The sequence below is a fragment of the Hyperolius riggenbachi genome, chromosome 2 (genome assembly GCF_040937935.1).
Source record: "Hyperolius riggenbachi isolate aHypRig1 chromosome 2, aHypRig1.pri, whole genome shotgun sequence".
Lineage (NCBI taxonomy): Eukaryota > Metazoa > Chordata > Amphibia > Anura > Hyperoliidae > Hyperolius > Hyperolius riggenbachi.
The window spans coordinates 364,129,332-364,156,705 of record NC_090647.1 but is presented as its reverse complement, the minus strand read 5'-3'; the positions used below and the strand labels follow the sequence as shown (position 1 = coordinate 364,156,705).

Below are 27,374 nucleotides of genomic sequence, written 5' to 3'. Positions count from 1 at the left end.
CTCTATAGAGCTCAATAAATTCACGTGCAAATTGTACATCTGCAAAAATATCAACAGCCATCACTTTCACAAACGGCCCTGTAAAGAAAAATAACATTACTTGGGAACCTACCTTCCCTACAGCAAAAATACAGTGACACACACACACACACACACACACACACACACACACACACACACACAAAACACGATCGTTCGCAAACTTAAATAGCACGACATACTACGTACGATCGTTCGAACAAAACCACACGGTAGAAAACTAGTCAACCACTCACTTACCGTTGTAGGGAGCATATGTAGTAAAGAAAGATGCAAAGATGTAGACCGCGTAACCATGTCTCATTGTAACGTACGTTTGCGAACGTACGTTTATAGCGCGATGCACTTCCTGTTTGGTAAAACGTCATTTCCTCCCCACCAGTCACATCTATAGCAAGGTGTGACAGCTAGCAGTGACCATGCCACGCAGGACACCGACCGAAAGAGCCACAAAAATGTCCAGGGATGAAATGGCTGAAATGGTCCGCATCTTTGACAAGAGGGACTATGACGGCAGGAGGCAGGTCTACCAAAGGCCTATTGAACGCAAGAATGCCATATTGGACCATGCCATTTCTTCCCTGGAGAAGAAATTCAACGAGGCAAGGACCAAAAACCACCTGATGAGGCGTTGGTCGGATCTCAAATTGAGAGAATCTGAAGTCCTTGCTTCTTTAAGGCGCAAAATTATCAGAGACAGTAAGTGGCAAATGTTATTATAGTCTTTATGCAAACATTGTTTTGTTAGATGTCAACAACACCGATATTGCATTGTTGCACACCTTCCTTGCTCAGTTTGTGATCAGATGCTCATAACATGTCGTTAACTTTATATGAATGCAACTTTAACACATGCAGATAATGTGTGCAGCATGTGTGTGACATTTTTGACGAATCCTTTGTCTTCTTCCACAGAAAAGAAGAAAAAACGGGAAAAATACCTCAGACAAACAGCATCTCGAGCCAGCAGAGATGACACTGAGGAGGCTGGTCCAAGTTGTGAAGGAGATGAGCGATTATCTGAAGGTACAAATTGAATAATGTAAATGTTAACCAGATACTACTAACAAACATGCAATGACACATATATATCAGAGGGAACATTACAAACACAACAATGCCCTGCTTTATCTGTTATTATGTACTGTTCCACTTGCTTATTAAGTGTCCAGATATAATCCCAGACTGAGCATTACGTCTTTGATGAGTGTACAAATGTATACTTCAGTCTCACTTCGGTGCTGTCTTTGAAAGAACAAGACTGCCCCCTTGTGGTGGTGGTGAAAAATAATATATGTGCTCAGAGCTAATAATATGAGCAGTCATTACTGTCTCATACACAGAGCAGGGACAAGGTCCTCCAGCACCCAATGATGAGACACCAAAGTGCGCCCCTCCATCCCTCCCACCCCAGCCGTCACACACTGATTGCTATTAGACTAAGAGGCGCCACAGGGCCCACAACCTCCCCAATACCTTAATATCTAGTTATCTGGCTTCAGTCACTGCTATGTATCCCCTTTTCTTATTTCTTTCTGCTTCATACACAATTAGGAATGACAGATGAATGAATTGTGCGCCCCCTCCTACACTGCGCCCTGAGGCTGGAGCCTCTCCAGCCTATGCCTCGGGCTGGCCCTGCTCATACAGCAGAGTATTTTGTTAATGTAGTTCAAGACTGATATCTCTTTCAAAGTACATTAACATTGGTCACCAATTTAGAAGTATAACATAAACAAAAAAGGTATCAGAAGATTAATGTTCATACTTACCTTGATCTCTGACATTCATCCTAAACTAGATGACCAACCTGTACACGGGCAAGATCCTGATGTGGTGGAAGAAGGAAGTATTGGTGGCCAGGATGTTGGTAAGCATACACATATATTTTCAGCGTTCTTGGCTTGCTGGGAATAATAGCCCCCCCCCCCCCCCCCCCTTCTCAGGCAATAGAACATATCTTTATTCCAGCCCATCCACCTGTACCTTGATAGTACTTCATTTGTGAGTGTAGTATTATAATTGGGCCCACACCTCCTTGGCAAACATAATGCCAACAACTATGGACATGTAATATTCAATTACACGTACAAATAGATATGAATGCGAATGACATTCACACACAAATGACAGGTTGGATGGCCCCAAAAATTTGTTTTTTTGTCTTATTCATTGCTTCAGGGACTGTTAAGTGTAGTGTGGCTATAATGTTGGGTTTGTAAAATCAACAAATGAGGTAGATGAAAACACCTGTGCATACATTCCGTATGATGTCAGGTGACATTACATAACACCTACATGTCACATGTGGGACATGAGTGACTGAACACCCTAGACAATGTAACGTCTACTACACACCATATTGAGCAAGTAATGTATGATTGTGGTGCATTAATGAGGGACATGCATTACACACATTAATGCATATGAAATATATTTCAGACGTTTCTACGGACCTCCCTGAGGATGTGGACAGTGAGGCGGATCTTGGCCAGGAAAATGTCAACAATAATGATGAGGGTAGGTTTGCACTTCATGTATCATGTTTAATTTGTTATGTACAAGGTTGTTTAAAACATTCCAAATATAGTAATATTGATATTGTTACTCTCTATTCTTAACACATACCACACAAGCAGTCCCAACATTGTAAGCAGACTGACATGATCATGAGGAGAAGATTGGTAAGTTGTGCGTGTCTCATATACTCACATACATCATCATTTTCGCTGTACTCACATTGATGTGTTCATCCACAACTAGCGGTGTATCACTAATAATGGTGAAGGTGGCATTGGTGTATGTGCTTAGCATGCTTCCAATTCAAATTAACATACTATCAAATGGGTCTTACAGCAACAATCACAAATCTAGGCTGGTGTCTCTTTGTAAGCACTTTTGACTTGGCTTCTGTCACAAATTGTGCTTTACCAAACAATCCATATGCACCGATGTATGAACATACATGCTTTATACACTATTTCAGTAGGCCAAAGTCCAGGTGGTGATGCCCAGGACAAGACCACATCTGATGAGCCTGTGGATTTCAGCACACACGGCGATGAAGACGCACCTGTGCAGGAAATAGATGCTATTAGTATCAGTAAGTATGATACTGTGATAAGAACAAAAACCTATGCTACTTGCTGCTCCAAAAACCAATGAATGCCTACTACTGTAAGCACCATTATAGAACATGGACTGTAGAAGGCCATACTCACGTCTCCTATGGACTGTATACCTATAAAACCCTCCCTTACAAAATATAGAGAGAGAGAGAGAGAGAGAGAGAGAGAGAGAGAGAGAGAGAGAGAGAGAGAGAGAGAGAGAGAGAGAGAGAGAGAGAGAGAGAGAGAGAGAGAGAGAGAGAGAGAGAGAGAGAGAGAGAGAGAGAGGAGAGAGAGAGAGAGAGAGAGAGAGAGAGAGAGAGAGAGAGAGAGAGAGAGAGAGAGAGAGAGAGAGAGAGAGAGAGCCAAAAATATTGTATGTCATTTGTAGTATAGCTTCTTTGATTCCATTGTAAACAAAGGATTTTTTAAACACACAGACAAAGAACAAGGCCAGGCCATCATGGATGATCTTGATGAGCTGTATGCCAAGGCAGAGCTCATAAAGAGCAACGTGTGGACATCTATGTGCCAATATCAGCTCGAGATTAATGAGATGAAGGGGAGAGTGAAGAAAGTTTTGAACTTGTAAAGGCATTTTCTTGGTTTATTTTTTTTTCAAAATAAAAAAAACCGTTCACCAACGTTACTTACTGTAGTGTTTCTTGCTTTACTTTATAGTCTTCATATCAATGTAAGCAATGGAACGACATATCCAAGTCTAATACATAATAGCAACATACAAACACCACTGTAATATTCATAATATGTGTCAATCTATTCACATACAAAACCTGTGCTATATAGAGAGAGACACACAGATCCAAATAGCAATAGATACATAATAGATACATAATTCTCTCTCTCTCTCTCTCTATATATATATATATATATATATATATATATATATATATATATATATATTATATATTATAATATATATATATATATATATATATATATATATATATATATATATATATATATATATATATATAATATATATATATATATATATATAGATAGAGAGAGAGAGATATACATACAAATACACACACACACATATATATATATATATATATATATATATATATATATATATATGTACATAAACATCTCACACTCACATCTACACACATACGCATACACTACAAATAGACATACCAACATAATAACACATGCTCACAAGCCTATTAGCCTTTATTTCTTAATAACAATGATGTATATATGTCATTTATATTAAAGAAAGCAAGGACAAAAGGCCTGAGCGTACGTGCCACAGTTTGGAACGATCGTTTTCGACCGATATCCATACACACGTACGTTTTGTAAACGACCGTCGCCAGATAACGATCCGTCCAGTTGGTCCTTTCGTTTCCAACGACTACTGTCGTTCGTCGTTGGATTTAATAGTCGTTGCTCTTTTTTTGTAACGATCGTCGTTCAGAACAGTCGGGGAACGATCGTTTCAAACGACTATAGTCGCATGTGTGTACGAGCCTTTACTGTTACCAATTTTTGCCTGTATTTTGACTGCTCTCTGCTTGCCGCCTGCACCGACCTCTGCCTCGATTTTGACTACTCTCTGCCTGCCGCCTGCACCGACCTCTGCCTGAATTTTGACTACTTTCTGCCTGCCTTATTTGTACAGTTTCACAATTGTTAAGTATATTCATAAATTTATTGAATGCAACAATTTTGTGTTCCAGTGTTTTATTTATATGCAGAATGTCTACAAATCTTTTATTCTGATACAATAAAATGATATTTTGGTGAGCTATGACTTAAGAATGGAGGCCTAAAATTCTTGGGAAAAAAAAAAAAAGTACCGCTTTTAGACCATAAATCCAGACAGAATTGCACCGCCAGGGAGGTTAAAATGGTATCTATGGGAAGATTGATGTATCCTTTACAGACTCTCCCACTCCAAGATGTTTCTGCTTTGAACACTGCATTTTCTAGATTCTTGGGGAGGAAAAAAAAGCCCAGAATATCACCTAGTAAACTGCAGTTGCCGAAAGATCTGGAGGGCTTGAAGCTACCCATATCAGAAATTACAATATAACTGTTTTTCTACATTACATACAAGATTGGATGAATTCACCTGGTAAATGCACAAATCACATATTCGAGGCAAAAGTAGCACAACCCTGGTCACTGATGGGTCTTGTGCATTCCCACTTAAGATCACTTCCTCCAAGGATATCGCAAACAAATGAAAAAAAAACTACACTATTTTTCCATTTCCAGCCACTATAGTGTCACAAAAAAACCACGTTGTGGCAAGGAAACTTTGGCACACTGATTGGTTCAGGGACCCCATGATCCCTTCCACCAATCATTGCCTCCTTGGAGGAGGGCATTTGTAAACACTTTTTTATATATATTTTTGACACATTTTTCTTTTCTTTTTTATCTGGAGGACAGGAGGACACTGATTGGCCAAGGGATCAGAAGATCCCTTGGGCCAATCAGTGCAGACAACAGACCAATGCTACTGGCCCCCAAGTCACGCGCATACGATCGTCACTGCAGTAAGTAAAGTACTTCCTGAATTCTGTTACAGAGAATGATCACCATTACGTACTAGAATGGCAATTATTCTCGCTAGCAGGCACCAAGTTTGCCCAATCCCCGCTGCTTCGAGGTCCTGACGGAACGCGCCTGTGCGCGCGCATGATCGCATGCAGCACCTGGCTCAGTGCAGAAACGTCCCTGCAGCTACCGCAGCCACAGCCATGGATGTAAGACTCACGTCTCTGTAGCTAAATCAGTTAAACACCAAAAACACATACACCCTCATATGTCTGTACCATGGATTGGCAAGAAATGTGAACAATATTAATCAGACGCCATTTCTAATTATTTGATTAACCATTCCTTATCAGTAATCAGCTGGTAGAGTATGTGGGCACCCACTGACATTATATAGTCATATGGTATCTCAGGTCTGAAAATACATTTAAACGTAAAGGGTACTTGAACTGACATGAAACATAATGAGAAATACATGTGTACATAAAGTACAAATCTTACTAAGAACTTGCCTGCGTTTCCTTTTCTTATTCCAAACTTTAATAAACCAGGGTTCTCTCTATATAAACAAGGCAGACGTATGCAGCATTAACTATCCTGAAAGGTAAGTAGAAGCCAAAACAAACACTTGTATCTGGCTAAATAAACACCTCTAAACACCACAACCTCTAAATGTAATTGCTTCTCTTTTGTGGGAGCTGAATGAAGTGGATTTTACATCACACTGACGTGGCTGCAGATGTAAAATTTAACCCATTACCTTGAAAATAAGGATGGGAAACTTCAGGAAAGATCTATCTTACATCAATGCTGCATATACAATTAATTATCTAAGTTTAATGTCAGTTCAGGTTTGCTTTAAATCAGATTTGAACGGCTAGCTTTTTCCTAGTGTGTTTTACTCAGACAGCTGTTTAGTTTGCTATTACTGTACATATATGTAGAAACAACTTGATGTTTTTCTGATTTTTGCACAAGCCAGGATTGCTGTCCTGCTGTGCACATGTTGGCTCAGGAGACTGTCATATGCTTCTCTTCTTTCAAGGAAAACATACTTACTTTATTCTGATACCAATATATTGCATCTCTCTTCTCAGTAGCCATCCTTCTATTGCTTCATTAGGATGTCTGTTTCTGAAACACAGGATGACATTAAGCATGACACTGTGCTGGATAAAATAGGAACTGTGGTGAGGTGATAAGAAAACACGAACCATGAAACTGGAATTCTGTATTTATTTAACCTGACATATTCTGTAAAGATTTACAGGGAACTCTGAACAAGGTACATCCCCAGAGGCACACCACAGTCTAGTCTCCTTATCACAGTCATGGAGAAATATATACAAACTAGGGCCAATTTGGGTGAATTCAGCAGATTTAGGCTTGAAAACGGGATATTCTTACACAGTATCTGTAGTGGGAATAAAATCCAAGACTATAGGATTGCATTAAGTTATCTAGCCAAGACAGTTCCATACACCAACAGTTTCTATGATTTTAAAGGACTAACAAGGTTTTGTTTAAAGGGAACCCAAGGTGAGAGTTATATATAGGCTGCCATATTAATTTCCTTTTAAACAATACCAGTTGCCTGGCAGCCCTGATGATCCTGTGTTTCTAATACTTTTAGCCATAGACCATGAACAAGCATGCAGCAGATAAGGTATTTTGACTCGGCTGACTCAGGTTTTACTGGATTAGCCATATGCTTGTTCCAGGGTTTTGACTCACACTCTACTTATGCCAGAAGATCAACAGGGCTGTCAGGCAACTGGCATTGTTTACAAGGAAAGTAATATGGCAGCCTCCATATAACTCTCACCTCGGGTATCCTATAAGTACATAGGACAAATAAGACAAATGTACTGTAATCCACTCCACAACAATCTGTGACATTTCAACCTTACTCACTTAGGGTAGTCAGGAGGACAGCTGTTAAAACATGTAATGGCAGATTACTGCTCAGGAGCTGAGGCCAGCAATCTAGACATCCCCTCCCCCTTCCCCTCCCCCCCCCCCCCCAAGTCCTTGAAAAAAAAAATCTAAACTAAGACTCACCTAAGCAAACAGATGAATGTGATTGGACTCGTGCATGGATCGGATGTATGTGTACAGCGGCTGCCGATGTCTGTTAAAGATCCAGCATGCAGGATCTTTAAGGCTTGTACCTACCTTGCAATTATGAGCACGATTCTTCCAACAACCGATGGTTTGAGCAATCTTGCGACGTGGGTACGAGTGAGTGATTAAGAGGACGGTGCTTTATGATGCACACCAATAACGACCATCACAGCGAATCAGATCTTTATTATCCCTAACAACTCCCAAAATGCTGCAATCGTTTGGACACTCATTCGTGCCCTTCATGAGCTGTTTCATGTTCCCGTGGGCAGGAAAGTGGATTGGGGAGCGCTCATCATCGGGGGAAGTCGCTGTGATCCATCTTCTGCCGTCTACCAATTGCAGATTTGCCTCCTCCTATTTCTGGTACCTGCCCTTCTCTTAGGACATCTGTCCTAGAGACAACACAGAGCCCAGGAAAGAGGAGGCAGATGACAAGCTAGGAGGCTTCCTGGAAGTGTTTGCTTGAATCACCCTTCTGCAGATTTTACCCTACAATGGGGAAAACATGCTGTAGCAGCTGAACAGTATCCATCAGTCTGTTATTACTGGCTTATTTACAGACTGTGCCCTGTTCACAGACTTTTGTAAGTAGCATAACTATACCAGCTACCAACATTACACTTTGTATCATTATCTGCTCCCAACCCAAATACAACCCTTCTGGGTTTCCCATACCCAACCCTTATTTCGAGTAACCCATGGCTGTAAGACCTGATACAGATCAAAGTGTCATGTTGATCTTTTAGCTTCAGTAGTGTCTGAGACAGATACTTGTAACATGTATGTAGCCAGTGGAGGTCTGATCAGTATACTAAAACAATATTAATAACAATGTATCACCACAATGACCAGATATCCTGCATTCTTTTGAAATTTGCCAATGAAAGTTTTTTTTTTTTATTCCCAATACAGTATAAAGCAGTCCGAACTGGCAACCAAAGAGTGGAAACTCTGCCACACACTGCTGTAGGACGCAACAAATGAGATGCCTCCATAGGCTGTGTCGACTTAAAGAGACACTGAAGCGAAAAAAAAAAATATGATATAATGAATTGGTTGTGTACTATGAATAATTACTAGAAGATTAGCAGCAAAGAAAATATTCTCATATTTTTATTTTCAGGTATATAGTGTATTTTCTAACATTGCATCATTCTCTAATATGTGCAGATTACACAACACTCTGCATTCAAAATGATTCTTTCAGAGCAGTCTGTGAACTAATGACCTCTCCTCTAGCAGATAAAAAGAAAACTGTTCACTTACAGTTGAGATAATAAAAGTCAGAAGACAGCCCTCTCCACGACTTTGAAAGTCGTAGAGATTAATGGCTTTTTTGCATAGAGATAACAACTGGAGTTTAACTCTTCCTGTACTGGAAACAATTACACTGATGTATCGGATCTTAATGTTTTATTTCTTAGCTGTGCTACACATACAAATCATAATATCATAATTTTTTTTCCGCTTCAGTGTCTCTTTAAAGAGGATCTGTAACATGAAAAGATCCCTTGGGGGGTACTCACCTCGGGTGGGGGAAGCCTCCGGATCCTAATGAGGCTTCCCACGCCGTCCTCCATCCGTCAGGGGTCTCGCTGCAGCCCTCCGTGGAGTCCGTGCAGCGGTGACGTCAACATTTACCTTCCTGGCTCCTGCGCAGGCGCTCTGACGGCTGTCGGCTCCGAACTACACGGAAATACCCGATCGCCGTCGGATCTGCTCTACTGCGCAGGCGCAAGTTTCCTGCGCAGTAGAGCGGACCCGAATGAGATCGGGTATTTCCATGTAGTTCGGAACAGAAAGCCGCCACAGCGCCCCCGCTGGAGCCAGCAAAGGTAAATATTGAACTGACAGTCGGCACAGTCGCCGGCTGTTCGGAGGGCTGCGGCGAGACCCCCGTGGGACAGAGGACGGCGTGGGAAGCCTCATTAGGATCCGGAGGCTTCCCCCACCCGAGGTGAGTACCCCCCAGGGGATCTTTTTAATGTTACAGAGTCTCTTTAAGGGATAATTGCAAAATTTAAAAACCAAGTGTACCGACACAGTGCAATATGCCTTACAAAGACAAGATGTTGTACTGCCACTCAGAAAATGTGTTTTAAATTATGCTATATTACACACATATGTTTTTGTATCTCCAAATAAAAATATGTATAAAAAAAGAAATAAATGCATAAGTATAAGATATACATCTCACCCCGAGTAAAATGCTAAAATGCACTATACTATAGAGTCCGAGTAATCCGGACCCTCAACCATCCAGAAGTTTCTACTAATAACAGTCTGTCCGTGGGGAAAGTTATGTTGGTGTGCCTCTATCATTTTGCAGTGGAATACCACACACAAAAGCTTCAGTTCTACAGCTCCCTGCTGCTCTGCATTGGCTCTAGGGATTGAGGATAGTGTTACATTTAGTATAATTGTACTCTCAAGCAACTGGAAATTACACATATCCGGTATCAGGCAATCCCCACCTGTGCCGGTAGTGATGGTCAGGTCTAGAACTCGGGGAGAAGCATGTAATTTGTTAGATCAGCTGATACATTTGCAAAGCTATGATTTGCTGCTATCTGTAATGATCCGCTCAGCTGCCTGCGCAGGCAGGCAGTTTTTTGACCACTGTTCAGGTCTGCATTCTGCAGGTCTCTGGAAAAGAGACCTTTTGTCAGTTTTGCAGCTTGCTGCTGCTGAGGAATTTGCATACGTTTGTCATGCTAATTGCCTAGCCACATCCTTTGTAGGCTGGCTCTATGTATACTATGTGATTCCACAGTACTTGGCTGGTCATAAGGGTTTGTCCTGTGAAACACTCCTGGAGTGTCAGCCGTGCTTATTGTTTGAAGATTAGCTTAGAGTATTCCTGGGACGGCGCTAGGCATCCTTGCTAGAGCAGTCAGGATTGTATTATTTGTATTGCCTGTTCTGTCTCTCTTGCTGTACTTGGATCGCACTTGCTCTGGCGGAAAGAGCAGTGGATTCAGCTCGCTCTGTTTCTATACTTGGATCACACTCGCTCTGGTGGAAAGAGCAGTGGATCCTGCTAAAGCTATCTTGCTATACTTGGATCGCACTTGCTCTGGCGGAAAGAGCAGGGGATCCTGCAAGCTCTGTTGCCTTACTTGGATCGCACTCGCTCTGGCGGAAAGAGCGGTGGATCATATCTCTCACTTATTCCTGTTTTCGTGTATCTGTCTTGTCTGATACGAACGCTTGCTGGAGGCTCGGTGAGATAACTGTTAAGCAAGTGCTCGCGTCCTATGTTTCATGTTTGTCTGTCGGTGGTTAGTTAGGCGTGCTTGTCTCTGTTGTGCTTAACACGCGGAGATTGCGCAGTAAACGCGTTTGCTGTTGCGAATGAGTGCGGTGTTCGCGTTAAGTTAGCGTTTGTTATTTTCCTTATCTTCTCATTGTATTATTGCTGTGCCTTTGCTACTCTCATGCCCTGTCTTGCTTAACCACTTCCGTATATACAATTGGCGGCCGGGAAGTGCACCCCGCAAGGATCCGGCGTATAGACAAATGGCGGCGGTCCTTGTAGGGGCATGGGCGGAGCTATCGCGTCATCCGTGACGCGATCCTCCGCCTCCGCCTGGCGCCGCTCACCCGCCGCAACATCCCGCCGGCCATACGGAAGCGCCGGCGGGATGTTAACCCGACGATCGCCGCATACAAAGTGTATAATACGCTTTGTAATGTTTACAAAGTGTATTATACAGGCTGCCTCCTGCCCTGGTGGTCCCAGTGTCCGAGGGACCACCAGGGCAGGCTGCAGCCACCCTAGTCTGCACCAAGCACACTGATTTTTTCCGCCCCCTGCCCCAGATCGCCCACAGCACCCATCAGACCCCCCCCCTGCCCACCCCCCAGACCCCTGTTTGCACCCAATCACCCCCTTAATCACCCATCAATCGCTCCCTGTCACTATCTGTCAACGCTATTTTTTTTATCCCCCCCTGCCCCCTTTTCCCTCCTGATCATCCCCCCACCCCTCAGATTCTCCCCAGACCCCCCCCCCCCATGTACTGTATGCATCTATCCCCCCTGATCACCTGTCAATCACCTGTCAATCACCCCCTGTCACTGCCACCCATCAATCAGCCCCTAACCTGCCCCTTGCGGGCAATCTGATCACCCCCCCCCCACACCAATAGATCGCCCGCAGATCCGACATCAGATCACCTCCCAAATCCATTGTTTACATCTATTCTCTCCTCTAAACACCCACTAATTACCCATCAATCACCCATCAATCACCCCCTATCACCACCTGTCACTTTTACCTATCAGATCAGACCCTAATCTGCCCCTTGCGGGCACCCAATCACCCGCCTACACGCTCAGATTGCCCTCAGACCCCCCCTTATCAATTCGCCAGGGCATTATTTACATCTGTCCTTCCCTGTAATAACCCACTGATCACCTGTCAATCACCCATCAATCACCCCCTGTCACTGCCACCCATCAATCACCCCCTGTCACTGCCACCCATCAATCAGCCCCTAACCTACCCCTTGCGGGCAATCTGATCACCCACCCACACCAATAGATCGCCCGCAGATCCGACGTCCGATCACCTCCCAAGTGCAGTGTTTACATCTGTTCTCTACCCTAAACACCCACTAATTACCCATCAATCACCCCCTGTCACTGCTACCTATCAGATTAGACCCCTATCTGCCCCTAGGGCACTCAATCACCCGCCCACACCCTCAGAATGCTCTCAGACCCCAGCCCTGATCACCTCGCCAGTGCATTACTTGCATCTATTCCCTCCTCTAATCACACCTTGAGACACCCATCAATCACCTCCTGTCACCCCCTAGCACACCTACCCATCAAATCAGGCCCTAATTTGCCCCGTGTGGGCTCCTGATCACTCGGCCAAACCCTCAGATCCCCCTCAGACCCCCTTCCAAACACCTCCCCAGTGCATTGATTGCATCTATTTTCCCCTCTAACCACCCCCTGAGACACCCATCAATCACCTCCTGTCACCCCCCTAGCACTCCTATCCATCAGATCAGGCCCAATACAACCGGTCATCTAAAAGGCCACCCTGCTTATGACCGGTTCCACAAAATTCGCCCCCTCATAGACCACCTGTCATCAAAATTTGCAGATGCTTATACCCCTGAACAGTCATTTTGAGACATTTGGTTTCCAGACTACTCACGGTTTTGGGCCCGTAAAATGCCAGGGCGGTATAGGAACCCCACAAGTGACCCCATTTTAGAAAAAAAGACACCCCAAGGTATTCTGTTAGGTGTATGACGAGTTCATAGAAGATTTAATTTTTTGTCAAAAGTTAGCGGAAATTGATTTTTATTGGGTTTTTTTCACAAAGTGTCATTTTTCACTAACTTGTGACAAAAAATAAAATCTTCTATGAACTCGCCATACACCTAACAGAATACCTTGGGGTGTCTTCTTTCTAAAATGGGGTCACTTGTGGGGTTCCTATACTGCCCTGGCATTTTAGGGGCCCTAAACCGCGAGGAGTAGTCTAGAAAACAAATGCCTCAAAATGACCTGTGAATAGGACGTTGGGCCCCTTAGCGCACCTAGGCTGCAAAAAAGTGTCACACATGTGGTACCGCCGTACTCAGGAAAAGTAGTATAATGTGTTTTGGGGTGTATTTTTACACATACCCATGCTGGGTGGGAGAAATTTCTATGTAAATGGACAATGGTGTGTAAAAAAAAATCAAACAATTGTCATTTACAGAGATATTTCTCCCACTTAGCATGGGTATGTGTAAAAATACACCCCAAAACACATTATACTACTTCTCCTGAGTACGGGGGTACCACATGTGTGGCACTTTTTTACACCCCAAGTACGCTAAGGGGCCCAAAGTCCAATGAGTACCTTTAGGATTTCACAGGTCATTTTGCGACATTTGGTTTCAAGACTACTCCTCACGGTTTAGGGCCCCTAAAATGCCAGGGCAGTATAGGAACCCCACAAATGACCCCATTCTAGAAATAAGACACCCAAAGGTATTCCGTTAGGAGTATGGTGAGTTCATAGAAGATTTTATTTTTTGTCACAAGTTAGCGGAAAATGACACTTTGTGAAAAAAACAATTAAAATCAATTTCCGCTAACTTGTGACAAAAAAATAAAAACTTCTATGAACTCACCAACGGAATACCTTGGGGTGTCTTCTTTCTAAAATGGGGTCATTAGTGGGGTTCCTATACTGCCCTGGCATTTTAGGGGTCCTAAACCGTGAGGAGTAGTCCTGAAACAAAAATGATCTGTGAAATCCTAAAGGTACTCATTGGACTTTGGGCCCCTTAGCGCAGTTAGGGTGCAAAAAAGTGCCACACATGTGGTATCGCCGTACTCGGGAGAAGTAGTACAATGTGTTTTGAGGTGTATTTTTACACATACCCATGCTAGGTGGGAGAAATACCTCTGTAAATGACAATCTTTTGATTTTTTTTTTCACACACAATTGTCCATTTACAGAGTTATTTCTCCCACCCAGCATGGGTATGTGTAAAAATACACCCCAAAACACATTGTACCACTTCTCCCGAGTACGGCGATACCACATGTGTGGCACTTTTTTGCACCCTAACTGCGCTAAGGGGCCCAAAGTCCAATGAGTACCTTTAGGATTTCACAGGTCATTTTGAGAAATTTTGTTTCAAGACTACTCCTCACGGTTTAGGGCCCCTAAAATGCCAGGACAGTATAGGAACCCCACAAACGACTCCAGTTTAGAAAGAAGACACCCCAAGGTATTCTGTTAGTAGTACGGTGAGTTCATAGAAGATTTTATTTTTTGTCACAAGTTAGCGGAAATTGTCAAAGTGTCATTTTCCGCTAACTTGTGACAAAAAAATAAAATCTTCTATGAACTCACCGTACTACTAAGGGAATACCTTGGGGTGTCTTCTTTCTAAAATGGGGTCATTTGTGGGGTTCCTATACTGTCCTGGCATTTTAGGGGCCCTAAACCGTGAGGAGTAGTCTTGAAACAAAATTTCTCAAAATGACCTGTGAAATCCTAAAGGTACTCATTGGACTTTGGGCCCCTTAGCGCAGTTAGGGTGCAAAAAAGTGCCACACGTGGCATCGCCGTACTCAGGAGAAGTAGTATAATGTGTTTTGGGGTGTATTTGTACACATACCCATGCTGAGTGGGAGAAAGATCTCTGTAAATGGACAATTGTGTGTAAAAAAAAATTAAAAAAAATTGTCATTTACAGAGATATTTCTCCCACCCAGCATGGGTATGTGTAAAAATACACCCCAAAACACATTATACTACTTCTCCTGAGTACGGCAATACCACATGTGTGGCACTTTTTTGCAGCCTAACTGCGCTAAGGGGCCCAAAGTCCAATGCGCACCTTTAGGCTTTACAGGGGTGCTTACAAATTAGCACCCCCCAAAATGCCAGGACAGTAAACACACCCTACAAATGACCCCATTTTGGAAAGTAGACACTTCAAGGTATTCAGAGAGGGGCATGGTGAGTCCATGGCAGATTTCATTTTTTTTGTCGCAAGTTAGAAGAAATGGAAACTTTTTTTTTTTTTTTTTGTCACAAAGTGTCATTTTCCGCTTACTTGTGACAAAAATTAATATCTTCTATGAACTCACTATGCCTCTCAGTGAATACTTTGGGATGTCTTCTTTCCAAAATGGGGTCATTTGGGGGGTATTTATACTATCCTCGAATTCTAGCCCCTCATGAAACATGTCAGGTGGTCAGAAAAGTCGTAGATGCTTGAAAATGGAAAATTCACTTTTTGCACCATAGTTTTTAAACGTTATAACTTTTACCCAAACCAATAAATATACACTGAATGTTTTTTTTTTTGTTTTTTGTTTTTTTTTTAATCAAAAACATGTTTGTCCACATTTTTCGCGCTGCATGTATACAGAAATTTTACTTTATTAAAAAAAATGTCAGCACAGAAAGTTAAAAAAATCATTTTTTTTGCCAAAATTCATGTCTTTTTTGATGAATATAATAAAAAGTAAAAATCGCAGGAGCAATCAAATAGCACCAAAAGAAAGCTTTATTAGTGACAAGAAAAGGAGCTAAAATTCATTTAGGTGGTAGGTTGTATGAGCGAGCAATAAACCGTGAAAGCTGCAGTGGTCTGAATGGAAAAAAAGTGGCCGGTCCTTAAGGGGTAGAAAGCCCTAGGTCCTCAAGTGGTTAAGCCTTGTGTCACCTCTGGCAATCGCCTCTCTTGCGATTGCGTTCCTACTTCGTTTCTGCTGTTGTGTGTGCACCGTCGCGGGTTGGCGACTAGATTGTGGCACATACATACATTCTATCCCTGTGCTCATTCTCTTTCGCAATCGCTTCTCTTGCGATTGCGTTCTCACTTGGTTTCCTCTGTTGTGTGTCCGCCGTCGCAGGTTGGCGGCTAGATTGGTGGACATACATTCCTCATCTGTGCTTATTTGGTCTTGTGTCGCTGTTAGCAACCGCCATCTCTGGCGATTGCCTTCTCACCTTATCTTCCTGGTTGTGTGTTCATCGTCTCAGGGTGGCGACTAGATTGGTGGACACACATACCCTCTGTCGCTTTGATCTCTCTCTTTCAGGGCTATCTTGCCCTGCGTTTCTTCCCTTCGTACAATTCCTGTCTGGCGTCTGTGGCAGGGCAGAGGAGCTGTTCCTCTGCACTCCACAGCTCCACCTGCCGACAGGAATTTCCCTCTACAGGTGCATTGCACCTTGTGCTGGGTTCCCTCAAATTATAAGCTTGTGGAGGATTTTTGCAGTGTCAGCGCACGTCCTGTGCGCTGATCACGGAGAGAATTCCACAATCGTTACACTATCACATCCTGTTTATAGCACATGATCATGACTAGCAAATCAGAGACTTACATACCTATCACCTGACCAAATTGATCACATGCTTCTCCATGAGTTCTCCTAGATGTGACCATCACTATGTTTTGGATACCTGGGACTTTACTGTATATTCGTTTGTCACTTTAGGTACATAGTAAAAAATGTGATGGACAAGTTTTGGACTAGTCCATCTCCTCATGGGGGGGGGGGGGCAGGATTCTTTCGATTTTTAAAAGCATTTACCTGAACAGGGGTTGCTCAATCCAACTGCCAAAATATTGTGCAAGGACGTGGGTTGACTGACCAACATCTTTGTAAAGATCCTTTCCAATACGTTTTTTTTTAGAAAGGATAAAGGAAATACTGATAATCCCTCATGTGGAGATGAACTAGTCCAAAACCTGTCAGCCTATTACTTTTACTAATGTACGTGACCGGGGACAAAATAAATTCACAGTGCATGTTGTTCTGTATGTCTTACATGTTAAAATGTTTTTGAAATTGTAAAATTCCTGATAGTGGCCGTTTAAGGTATACAGCCTTACGACCTCAGCAGCACTGATTGTTGTCACAATCTTTGCTCTACTGTGCCCTGAGGGGTTGTCAGATTATAATCAGATTATGACTCCTTCTACAATCCCTATGTGATCACTGCTTGGCCTCAGTACCTCTGCAAGGTTCAAACAATGATCTCACAAGGAGACAGGGAGGAGGACGACTCAGCAAGGTAGTGGCATGGCAAGGGCAGATGGAGGAATACTAATGTTGGGAGTGGGTGTGGCTGGGCTTCTGGACAGGTAAGTTCAGCCAGACAAGGGCCTCAATTCACTAAGCTTATTTCCTGTCTTTAATAACTTTTCCATTGCTATCACCATGGTGATGAGGCATGTAGTATTCAGGAAACATTTTACCTCAGGCAAACCTAAAGTTAACTCTTCTCTTCTGTCTTTAAGTTAACCCTTTAATCCTTAACCTCCTTGGCGGTCTGATTCTTTCCAGATTTTAGGGTCTAAAAGCGGTGCAATTTTTTTTCACTCTTTCAGACCCTAAAACCTGAAAAAAAATCATTCTGGCAGGGAGATCTGCAGCAAAATAAAAAAAAAAATGTACCTTCCTGGGCTACTGTGCTGCAGTTTTCTCTTTGCCCACAAGATGGCGCTAATATACATATAAACGAACTTCTCTATATTTCTCTAATATAGAGAAGTTCGTTTTCAATATTAGCCCCGCCCCCGATGACGTCACGCCGCCACCACCGCTCTGCTGCCACCACCACGGCTGCGCTGCTCCAACTGGCTGCCGGGTCCCCGGAAGAATAGCGGGGACATGGGGGATCCCGGCGGCCAGGGAAAGACCCCACACTGCCGGGGAGAGAGGCTGGAGTCCCGCTGCGCAGCGAGATCGCGTGCGGGACTCCACAACTTCAAGTAAAGCTCTGCAATGCATACCCCGACCTGAGCTCGGGATCACCGCTAATAGCTTGTTTTTTCTACCCCGAGCTCAGGTCGGGAAAACCGGCAAGGAGGTTAAAATAACTCCAGAATTCTAGACAGGCTGTTACTTAACTGCGTGTGAAAATAACTACAGATGAGGTAAATTAAGGAATGGACAGATAAGATAACTCTCTCACTGTGCCGTGGCAAGTTTTCTCTTGCCTTATTATCTCTAGCATGATCTTAGTGAATCGAGGCCAAGGTATGGATATACTGCTCCATTTCCTACATATTGGCCTCAATTCACTAAGATCATGCTGGAGATAAACAAGGCAAGAGAAAACTTACCTCCACACAGTAAGAGAGTTATCTTATCTCTTCATTCCTTAAGTTACCTCCTCTGTAGTTATTTTTACACGCAGTTAATAAACAGCCTGTTTTTAACTGTGGAGTTATTTTAAGGATTAAAGAGTTAACTTTAGGTTTGCCTGAGATAAAACACGGATATGTTTTGTTTTAAACCATTCCATTGTTGCCCTTGCTTTATCTTTAGGGTCGATGTCCTGCTGGAAGGTGAACCTCCGCCCCAGTCTCAAGTCTTTTGCAGTCTCCAAGAGGTTTTCTTCCAAGTTTGCCCTGTATTTGGCTCCATCCATCTTCCCATCAACTCTGACCAGCTTCCCTGTCCCTGCTGAAGAGATGCACCCCCCGAGCATGATGCTGCCACCGCCATATTTGACAGTGGGGATGGTGTGTTCAGAGTGATGTGCAGTGTTAGTTTTCTGCCACACATAGCATTTTGCATTTTGGCCAAAAAGTTCCATTTTGGTCTCATCTGACCAGATCACCCTTTTCCACATGGTTGCTGTGTCCCCCACATGGCTTGTGGCAAACTGCAGACGGGACTTCTTATGCTTTCTGTTAACAATGCCTTTCTTCTTGCCACTCTTCCATAAAGGCCAACTTTGTACAGTGCATGACTAATAGTTGTCCTATGGACAGAGTCTCCCACCTGAGCTGTAGATCTCTGCAGCTCGTCCAGAGTCTCCATGGGCCTCTTGACTGCATTTCTGATCAGCGCTCTCCTTGTTCGGCCTGTGAGTTTGGGTGGATGGCCTTGTCTTGGTAGGTTTACAGTTGTGCCATACTCCTTCCATTTCTGAATGATCGCTTGAACAGTGCTCCGTGGGATGTTCAAGGCTTTGGAAATCTTTTTGTAGCCTAAGCCTGCTTTAAATTTCTCAATAACTTTATCCCTGACCTGTCTGGTGTGTTCTTTGGACTTCATGGTGTTGTTGTTCCCAATATTCTCTTAGACAACCTCTGAGGCCCTCGCAGAGCAGCTGTTTTTTCTGCTGACATTAGATTACACACAGGTGCACTCTATTTAGTCAATAGCACTCATCAGGCAATGTCTATAGGCAACTGACTGCACTCAGATCAAAGGGGGCTGAATAATTATGCACACACCACTTTGCAGTTATTTATTTGTAAAAAATGTTTGGAATCATGTATAATTTTCGTTCCACTTCTCATATGTACACCACTTTGTATTGGTCTTTCATGTGGAATTCCAATAAAATTGATTCAGGTTTGTGGCAGTAATATGACAAAATGTGGAAAACTTCAAGGGGTCCGAATACTTTTGCAACCCACTGTAGGCTTTGAATTCCTGGCATGGGCAAAGCAAGTTGGTCCCATCCACTGAGTTTTTCCGGTGTACAGGGCAATAACTGTTGCTTTCTCTGCAATGTCCCTTTTCCAACTGCCATTTGAAAGTGATGGTTTGCAAATAATATTGCTGGTTCATCTAGGGGACCAACACAAATACTTGTCACATGAGGCCATGGGTCCCTGCTTATTTGTTCCTTTAGGGGATCTTTATTTAGCTAATTCAATTGTTGTTTAGCCCTCACAAAGGGAAGGTAAGATCATGCACTCCTCTCAGTAGAATGCCTGTATTAGGAAGAGTGGCTGGCATCACTGTAGTATCAAAAGCAAGGTAAGTATAAGTAAGAAATCCTTTAAAGCAGTGTTCCCCAACCCTGTCCTCAAGGCCCACCAACAGTGCATGTGTTGTGGAAATCCACAGAGTTTGTTAATCAGCTCTGCTGAGACACTAATTACCCCATCTGTGCATGTTTGTGGTTTTCTGCAAAACATGCACTGTTGGTGGTACTTGAGGACAGGGTAGGGAAACTCTGCTTTAGGCTGGTTTCACACCAGGACGTTGCGTTTTAGGGGACGTTATGGTCGCATAACGTGCCCCTAACGTAACGCCTGGTGCTCTTTAATGTGGACGTCAGAGTGAGCCGCGTTGTGCAGCTCACTCTGGCGTCCGTGATGCGTACTCTTGGACGCATGCGGCATCACGTGGTCCCGCCCGGCCAATCGCCGCACAGAGCGGCCGCTCCAGGAAGTAAACACTGCACGTCACTGAGTGCAGTGAATATTAATTAGCCATGTGCTTGGCCGCTCTCCGCTCCTCCCCAACATTACAGCGCATGTGCAAGCAGTCTAACACGGCTCTGCCGCTTATAAAGTACTGCATGCAGTACGTTCTGTTATGGCACAGCGTTACTGAGTAACGCAACGTGGGCACTGTGAACAGCCCATTGATTTTTCATTGCTGTGCGATGGGCTGCATTACAGGCTGCTCTAACGTGCGCCTGTAACGTCCCACTGTGAAACCAGCCTTAAAGAAAACCTGTACTGAAAATTAAAAGTCAAAATAAGCATACACAAGTCATACTTACCTTCCATGTAGTCTACTCGTCAGTATCTTTCCCCTGTCCCGCGTCCTGTTTGTCCACTGTGATCAAGGGAATTTTCCGTCCTCCATTTTGAAAATGGCCATTACCCATAACCGCTTTCTGGTCAGCACACAGTTAAACTGTAACATCGCCCACTTGAGCCATAGGGAAACATGGACATTACCTGGTACATCAGTTTTCCTCTCAGCTATAACTGACAGCAACTGATATTTTACTGACAGCAACTGATATACTGTATTTCAGATCTGACAAAATATTGTCAGAACTGGAAGGGATTATTGTCAGAAGCAAATGGTGAGCTTCTGAGAGGAACTGATGGCTAGGTAACAATGCAATTTTCATTTGAAGTTACCTCATGCGTTTATTTTAAATATTTTTACTCAGTACAGGTTCTCTTTAACCTCCTTAGCATATTTACAATTATACACGTCCATACAAAACATGCTGTGAACAGTATTGACGTGCATACACGTTAATTCTCTCCTGCACTGTATACTAGACCCTTGTTTCACACATTTTGGCAAGTTACAGGAAAAAAAGTTATGAACATTAATTGGATCACTTTGTACAGAAATCCTGGGGAAATTGAACGCCAGGGAGGATACCAGAGCTGAACTCAGGAGGAAAAATGGGGAGAGCAGGCATGTACTGACGCTCACCCATTCTCCTTCGTCCGCCTCCTTTGCTACCTAAATGCCCTCCCGGCAGTCTCCTCTGGCTTGGCCGAGTCCAGCATTAGCGCGCAGAAGCTAGCCCAGCTGCACGCTTCCTACATCGTATGGCTGGAAGCACACTGTGCATGACATCACAACTACGTCAAGTGCATAAGCAGAGCCCTCCTGCCCACGTGCGCGCAATGTAGGAACGCACAACTGGGCCAGTGACTGCGCACTAATGCCTGACCCAGCAGAGGCTGCCGCATTTAGGTAGCAAAGGAGGGGGACGGAGCAGAATGAGGGAGCGGTGGGAATGGGATTCAGGACAGCTTCCAGTTTGTTCCTGAAATCCTAATTTTAATTGCCTAAATCACTATTGAATAAATAAATTTGATACATTTATATACATATACACTGGATACCAAATTATTTTGACTTTAAAGCAGCTTCCAGTACATGCCTGCTCCCCCCAATTTTCCTCCTGAGATCAGCTCTGGTATCCTTTAAGTGATATATAGACAAATAAAGTTTATAGAGCCAAAATCCAATAGATCAACAGACTTCTGTGTATGTCACTTAAAGTGTACCTGAGGGGGAAAAAAAAAAAAAAGTTTACAGATCTACTTACTTTAATGCGATACAGTATAAGCGCTTCGGATACCTCCAGGTTCCTTGCATCCAGCCTCCCCTCCTTCTTAATTATAGCCCCAGTTTGTAGCTCTGACTGGGATTAGTCATAGCCCTGCACATGAGCAGTCCACTTTGCGTGCCCTCATGGATTGATTGTGCTACTGTTGTGACAGAGATCATCATTAGCATGCACGGTTCAGAAACAATCTGAACTGTGCATGCACAGCAAGCTCATGACAACGGCTTCTACACACAGCCGTACTGGAGTGCGTACAGAGGGGGCACGTATAGACAGCGCATACACCATGAAGTTCCCAGGTGGCAACAGTGGCTAGAAGGAGGAGTGGCCGGATACAATAGGGAGACTGGAGGGTATACTGTATATGTCATCTAGGTAAGTATATTTTTAAAGTGTTTTCTCCTCAGGTTTACTTTTAGGCTATTTTCACACTATATCTACTGTTCAGCCACAAAAATAAGATTGCAACGGTGATCGAAAGTCGCATCACGTTTTCTATGCTATGCAACACGTACAGTCCACAGACCATTAACTGGTACTGCACCCAGAACATTGCCACTGCATGCAGTGCATTACCCCCCAAAAATGTATCACACCGCACTTCAAACATGCCAGTGTGAAAGCTCCAATGAAATGTAAGTGCATTGTGTTTTGATGCAAATAAATTGTCTATTATGCCATGATGCAACAGACATGTGAAAGGACCCTACAGGAGAGTTTGCTGATACATACTTTCCTGTTGTCCATTGTCCAATCCTGTCACAAATATCACATGACTAGAGATAGTCACTGCTACCCAAGGGGAAAACAGGTTGAAGAAGTTGGCACTACTGGTAACTCAGCCTGGTCTTACTGCACACACATAAAAAAAAAAAAACTAGCAATATATCAAAAGGAATGGATCATCATATTGCAAGATGTAAGATGTATTTCACAAGTTTGCTTTAAACAATAACCATTTTTTTTTTTTTCCAAAACAACCACCAGCCATGCCCACTTTCCTCTCCTGTACCCCAGGCTCCCGAGATTCTAGCACAACTCCTGCTATAAGGACAGACACATAGCTCACTGCCTGTCTCCTTGTCACAACTGCCAAATATGCTCAGTCTAAATTATGACAGTCAGTTTTTTTCCCCCTCCTTTCTACATGTGCAAAAATACACAGGTATGTCAGCCATTACAAAACTTCTTCAGAAGATGACAAATTAATAATATGTAATTAGAAGAGCAAAATGTATTAACATGTTAAGAGCTATATGATAAAAGTAATTTATTTAGAGTTGAAGTGTGTCAGATTACTTCAATGCAGTAACAGTTTACTTTCAGTTAAATAGCTTAATTATTGTGCTAAAATATACTTCCCCCACACAACATGCCAATCTCCTGCCAGCCCTCTGAGTGAAGGGAATGCAACAATAGATTAGGATAATATATACGTGTAGCAGGTAGTAGGCAGTTCACTTGCAGTGAATGACAGGAAGAGACATCTGCGCACAGACAACATAATATAGTAATCCCACCCTGACTTACAGCGTGCTCCTGCAGCTCCAGGCTCAGTGACTAGGCAGCACAGACAGGGGACGGAGTGTCCGGGCTGACGGATCCATCTCCAGCCAGGTGTCAGCCCAGCCAGAGCCCATACAGCTCACCCAGCAATCACTTCCTCTTTCCGGCTCTCTGATGAGATCCATTGTAGATACTGTGCTTTTAAAGCGATAGTGCTTTAATGTTGCCTGCAAGTTGTCCTGTCACATTCCTATAGTAAAGTAATTCATCTTTCTATAAGATCTGCTTCCCCCATGTGCATGCTGTAGTTCTTCATTGAGAACTTCGGAAGATGTGTTATTACATGTTGCTGCCTTGTCTAATTTTGAGTAGGAGTACATTTTATGAGGTATGGTCAATGCAGAATGCAATCAATCAGGGGCGTAACAATAGACCCTGCAAGGGATGCAGCTGCAGAGGGGCCCAGAAGCCACAGGGGGCCCCATCCTAAGAGACTGACAACTAAGGGCAAGGAGAGAAAGAACTTTCTGCACTCTGCACAATTGTTCTAATGGCTGCATCTGCTCAGGCACTGATAATGAATCATACAAAGTTTTGTAGCCAAAAATTTGTAGACAGTACCTATTCAGTGTGCAGCAGGGTCTTGTGTACAGAGCCCCGCCCCAGCTTCTGCAGCCTCTCCTCAAGTGCTGTGTACTGTAGTGATGCTGGAGGAGTCTGCAGAGCCAGTTCTGCTCCATCAGAGATGGACAGAGTGAGTGTAATAAGTGGAGGTTGGGAGCACACCCACCTGTCGGTTTTCTGCATGCGTTTTCTGCATGCGTTTTCTGCACACTATTATGTGTGTCTGTATGTGTGAATGCGGTTCTCAGTTTACCTGTGCAGAAAATAGGGGGAGGGGGTCCCATCAAAAGTTTTGCAGGGGGGGGGGGGGCAGTGATTTCTAGTTACGCTCCTGCAATCAATACCTGATTAAAAATCGATCAGGGAATACCATATGATTATACTGGCTTACTTCACTGTATAGCAATCACATTCCTATAGAAATCGTATCTAAAATCAATTGAATTCCTCCACCACTAGCTTTGCTGTAGCTCAAACCTCTGAGCATTACATGCAGTGTTGCCAACCTCGGAAATATGTTTTTACTGCTCAAAGCACAAAAAATTTACTGACAGAACCCACATGCAATACACCGGCAACCACGTGGGGCGCGAATGAGGAAGAAGAGTGCAGTGGCAGACATTGGGCAGATAAAGTATTAATGCAAGGCATCTGGACTTTGATACATTTACATTTGGGGGATGCGTCCAGGGGTTTACGTCACATTTGTTCTCGATTATCGCAGTACTTACCGCTGCACACCTTATCGAGCATGCCAATCTGAGATTTTCCAGCATATCCGATTGTTACATGCGATCGATACATGCAACCGATCTTGGCCGAAATTGGTTTGATTGTCAACTAGGCATGCTCTTGGTGGCACCGATTTTTATAATACCAATAATAATTGTCTTATCTGATGGTTGATCGGCCGCCAAGTCTACAGATGTATGGCCACCTTTAGCTAGAGCAGTGCACATTCCACAGTGATACGTGAACTGATAAGCAGTAAGTGCTGTGATCTTCTGGGAAAGAGAGAGGGTTTTTTACTGACACCACACATTTTTTTATGGACTTTACTGACAGCTCAGATTTGTTGACTTTTTTACTGACTGTCAGTAAATTTACTGACGGTTGGCAACACTGATTACATGGTCTTTTGCCCCCCTACCCTGCACTCCTGCCTGTGCTCAGGCAATGAAAACAACCTTTTCCAAAGATGGATCAATCCTTTCCACAAAATCCATCAAGAAAGGCCCTAGCTTTATTACATTTCCATAGTTTCATGTTATTTGACTTATGGTTCTGTGCTCATAATAATCACTTCTATAGATACTTTGAATAGTGGTAATCATTAACAAACTGTTCCCCATCCCCTGCTAGCACCTGTGACAATGTAGTTGCCATTGGCAGGTTTTGGTGCATCATATCAATTATTATGTATAGAGTGCTTAGGGGGCCCCAATGTAAAGATTGCATCAGGGCCCACAGCTCCTTAGCTACGCCACTGCACACATATCTAAAACTACCATTCCTCCTATACTTACACCTAACATTAACCACTCACTATTTACGCCTAAAATTAACCACCCCTACTTATGCTTAAAAATGACCCCTTCCTTCTAGCCGATATCCAGAGCTCTCTGACAATCATTTAACTCCAGGGTCGCTTTTCAGGCCGCAGATAATAATATCCAGACAGACCACCTCCTACCTATGCCTAATTTTAACCATCCCCCTACCTACGCCTAACATGAAACTAGGACTAAGGGCACATACTGAGCCCGATACATGTCGATTTGATCCTGTGGATGTCTGTGTGCTTTTGTGGATTTTTGCAGTAAACGTATCTGGCTTTTTGCAAACTCATCTGAAGTGTGCGGATCCTTCTCTTGTTGCTTATGATGGTTTGGCTTATCCAGATCCAGCACCAGTGAGTACGCCTGAGGGGGGTTACAGAGTGTACGTATTTCCTCTACTTGTCTTCTATGCCTAACATAAACCTCTTCCTACCTGTGCCTAATATTACCCATTGTTCTGTTTCGATTACCACTTTGGCCTTGATTCATAAACGCTTACCGCATGCGTTATTGCCAAAGCGGTAAATTACCGCATGATATGTTGTTGATAGTGGATTCATAAAATTTTACGCTTCTTTTTACGTATGTTTTACCGCATGCGGTAATAGTGCGGTAATGAAAACGTTGTTTGTGTCGGCAAACTGAATGAAGTGAATTCATGAAAAAAAGGGGGAGTAAGGAAGTGATAAATAACGTGTTATTATCGCCAACAAAGACCTGGCGAGTTTGTTCTACTCAGTAGCATTATAGGTGACAAATGGAGCCCTCTTAACTTAATGTTATGGAATTTTTAAGGATACAGAGGAGGAAGGGTGGTTGTAATATCACCCAGGTGTTTAGAAATCGTACAGAGCTAGATAATTTATAAGAATAATTATATATATAAATATATATATATAATATAATAATAATGTATAATTTATAAAAAATAAGTCACGGGGGCGGAGCCAGCGATGGAGGAGTGAGGACGTGTTCTCTCGAGCTCCCGGCCTCGTGTGCTTCTAAAAGCCCTTTCTAGTCTTATTCTCTCCCCTTATGAGCACCCAGAGGGGCAGAAAGAAGAACAGCAAAGGTGGGCAACCTAATCGAGCGCAGCAGACTTCATCCCAGCGCCCGCTTACCAGATATTTTCAGGCTCAAAGCTCCGGGCCTGCAACCTCTAAGATGGCCGACACTGCACATTCTCCACAGTCTGCGGGCCCTAGTAAAGCTGGTCCATCGGCACTAACCAATCTGGAGGATATCTGGAGGTATCTTCGCGGCCTACCCACTAAGCAAGACTTAGATGAGCAAACCGAACGGATAGCCGCACTGAAGTTGCCCGATTGAAAGCAGAGGGGGTCACCCAAAGCAAGCACAACCAGATCTTCCGGGTAAACCTTGAGGACCTGCAGAACAGAGGACAGAGAAACAACATCCGCGTGCGCGGAGTTCCGGAATCCGTTCAGGCGGACGCCATTTTTGCCTCCATGCGGTTCCTGTTCAAAGGCCTCCTAAACCGCCCAGAGGACTATAAATTGAAAATGGACCGCGCT

The 27,374-nt window shown here is 43.4% G+C and overlaps 1 protein-coding gene across 3 annotated transcripts in view; it reads right to left on the bottom strand.

Moving 5' to 3' along the window:
* Nucleotides 1-23,811, bottom strand: part of PHTF1 (putative homeodomain transcription factor 1) — a 302,980-nt gene extending 279,169 nt beyond the window's left edge. For 2 of the 3 annotated variants that reach the window (XM_068269713.1, XM_068269715.1), the window contains exons 1-2: nucleotides 23,681-23,811; nucleotides 6,741-6,815 (exon numbers count right to left, since the gene is read on the bottom strand). In XM_068269713.1, coding sequence (XP_068125814.1) covers nucleotides 6,741-6,785 — 45 coding nt within the window. In that variant the 5' untranslated portion in view covers nucleotides 6,786-6,815; nucleotides 23,681-23,811. Of the gene's footprint in view, nucleotides 1-6,740; nucleotides 6,816-22,882; nucleotides 22,915-23,680 lie in introns of those variants that run through there. The other variant, XM_068269714.1, reaches the window with a different exon arrangement.
* Nucleotides 23,812-27,374: the final 3,563 nt, after the last annotated feature.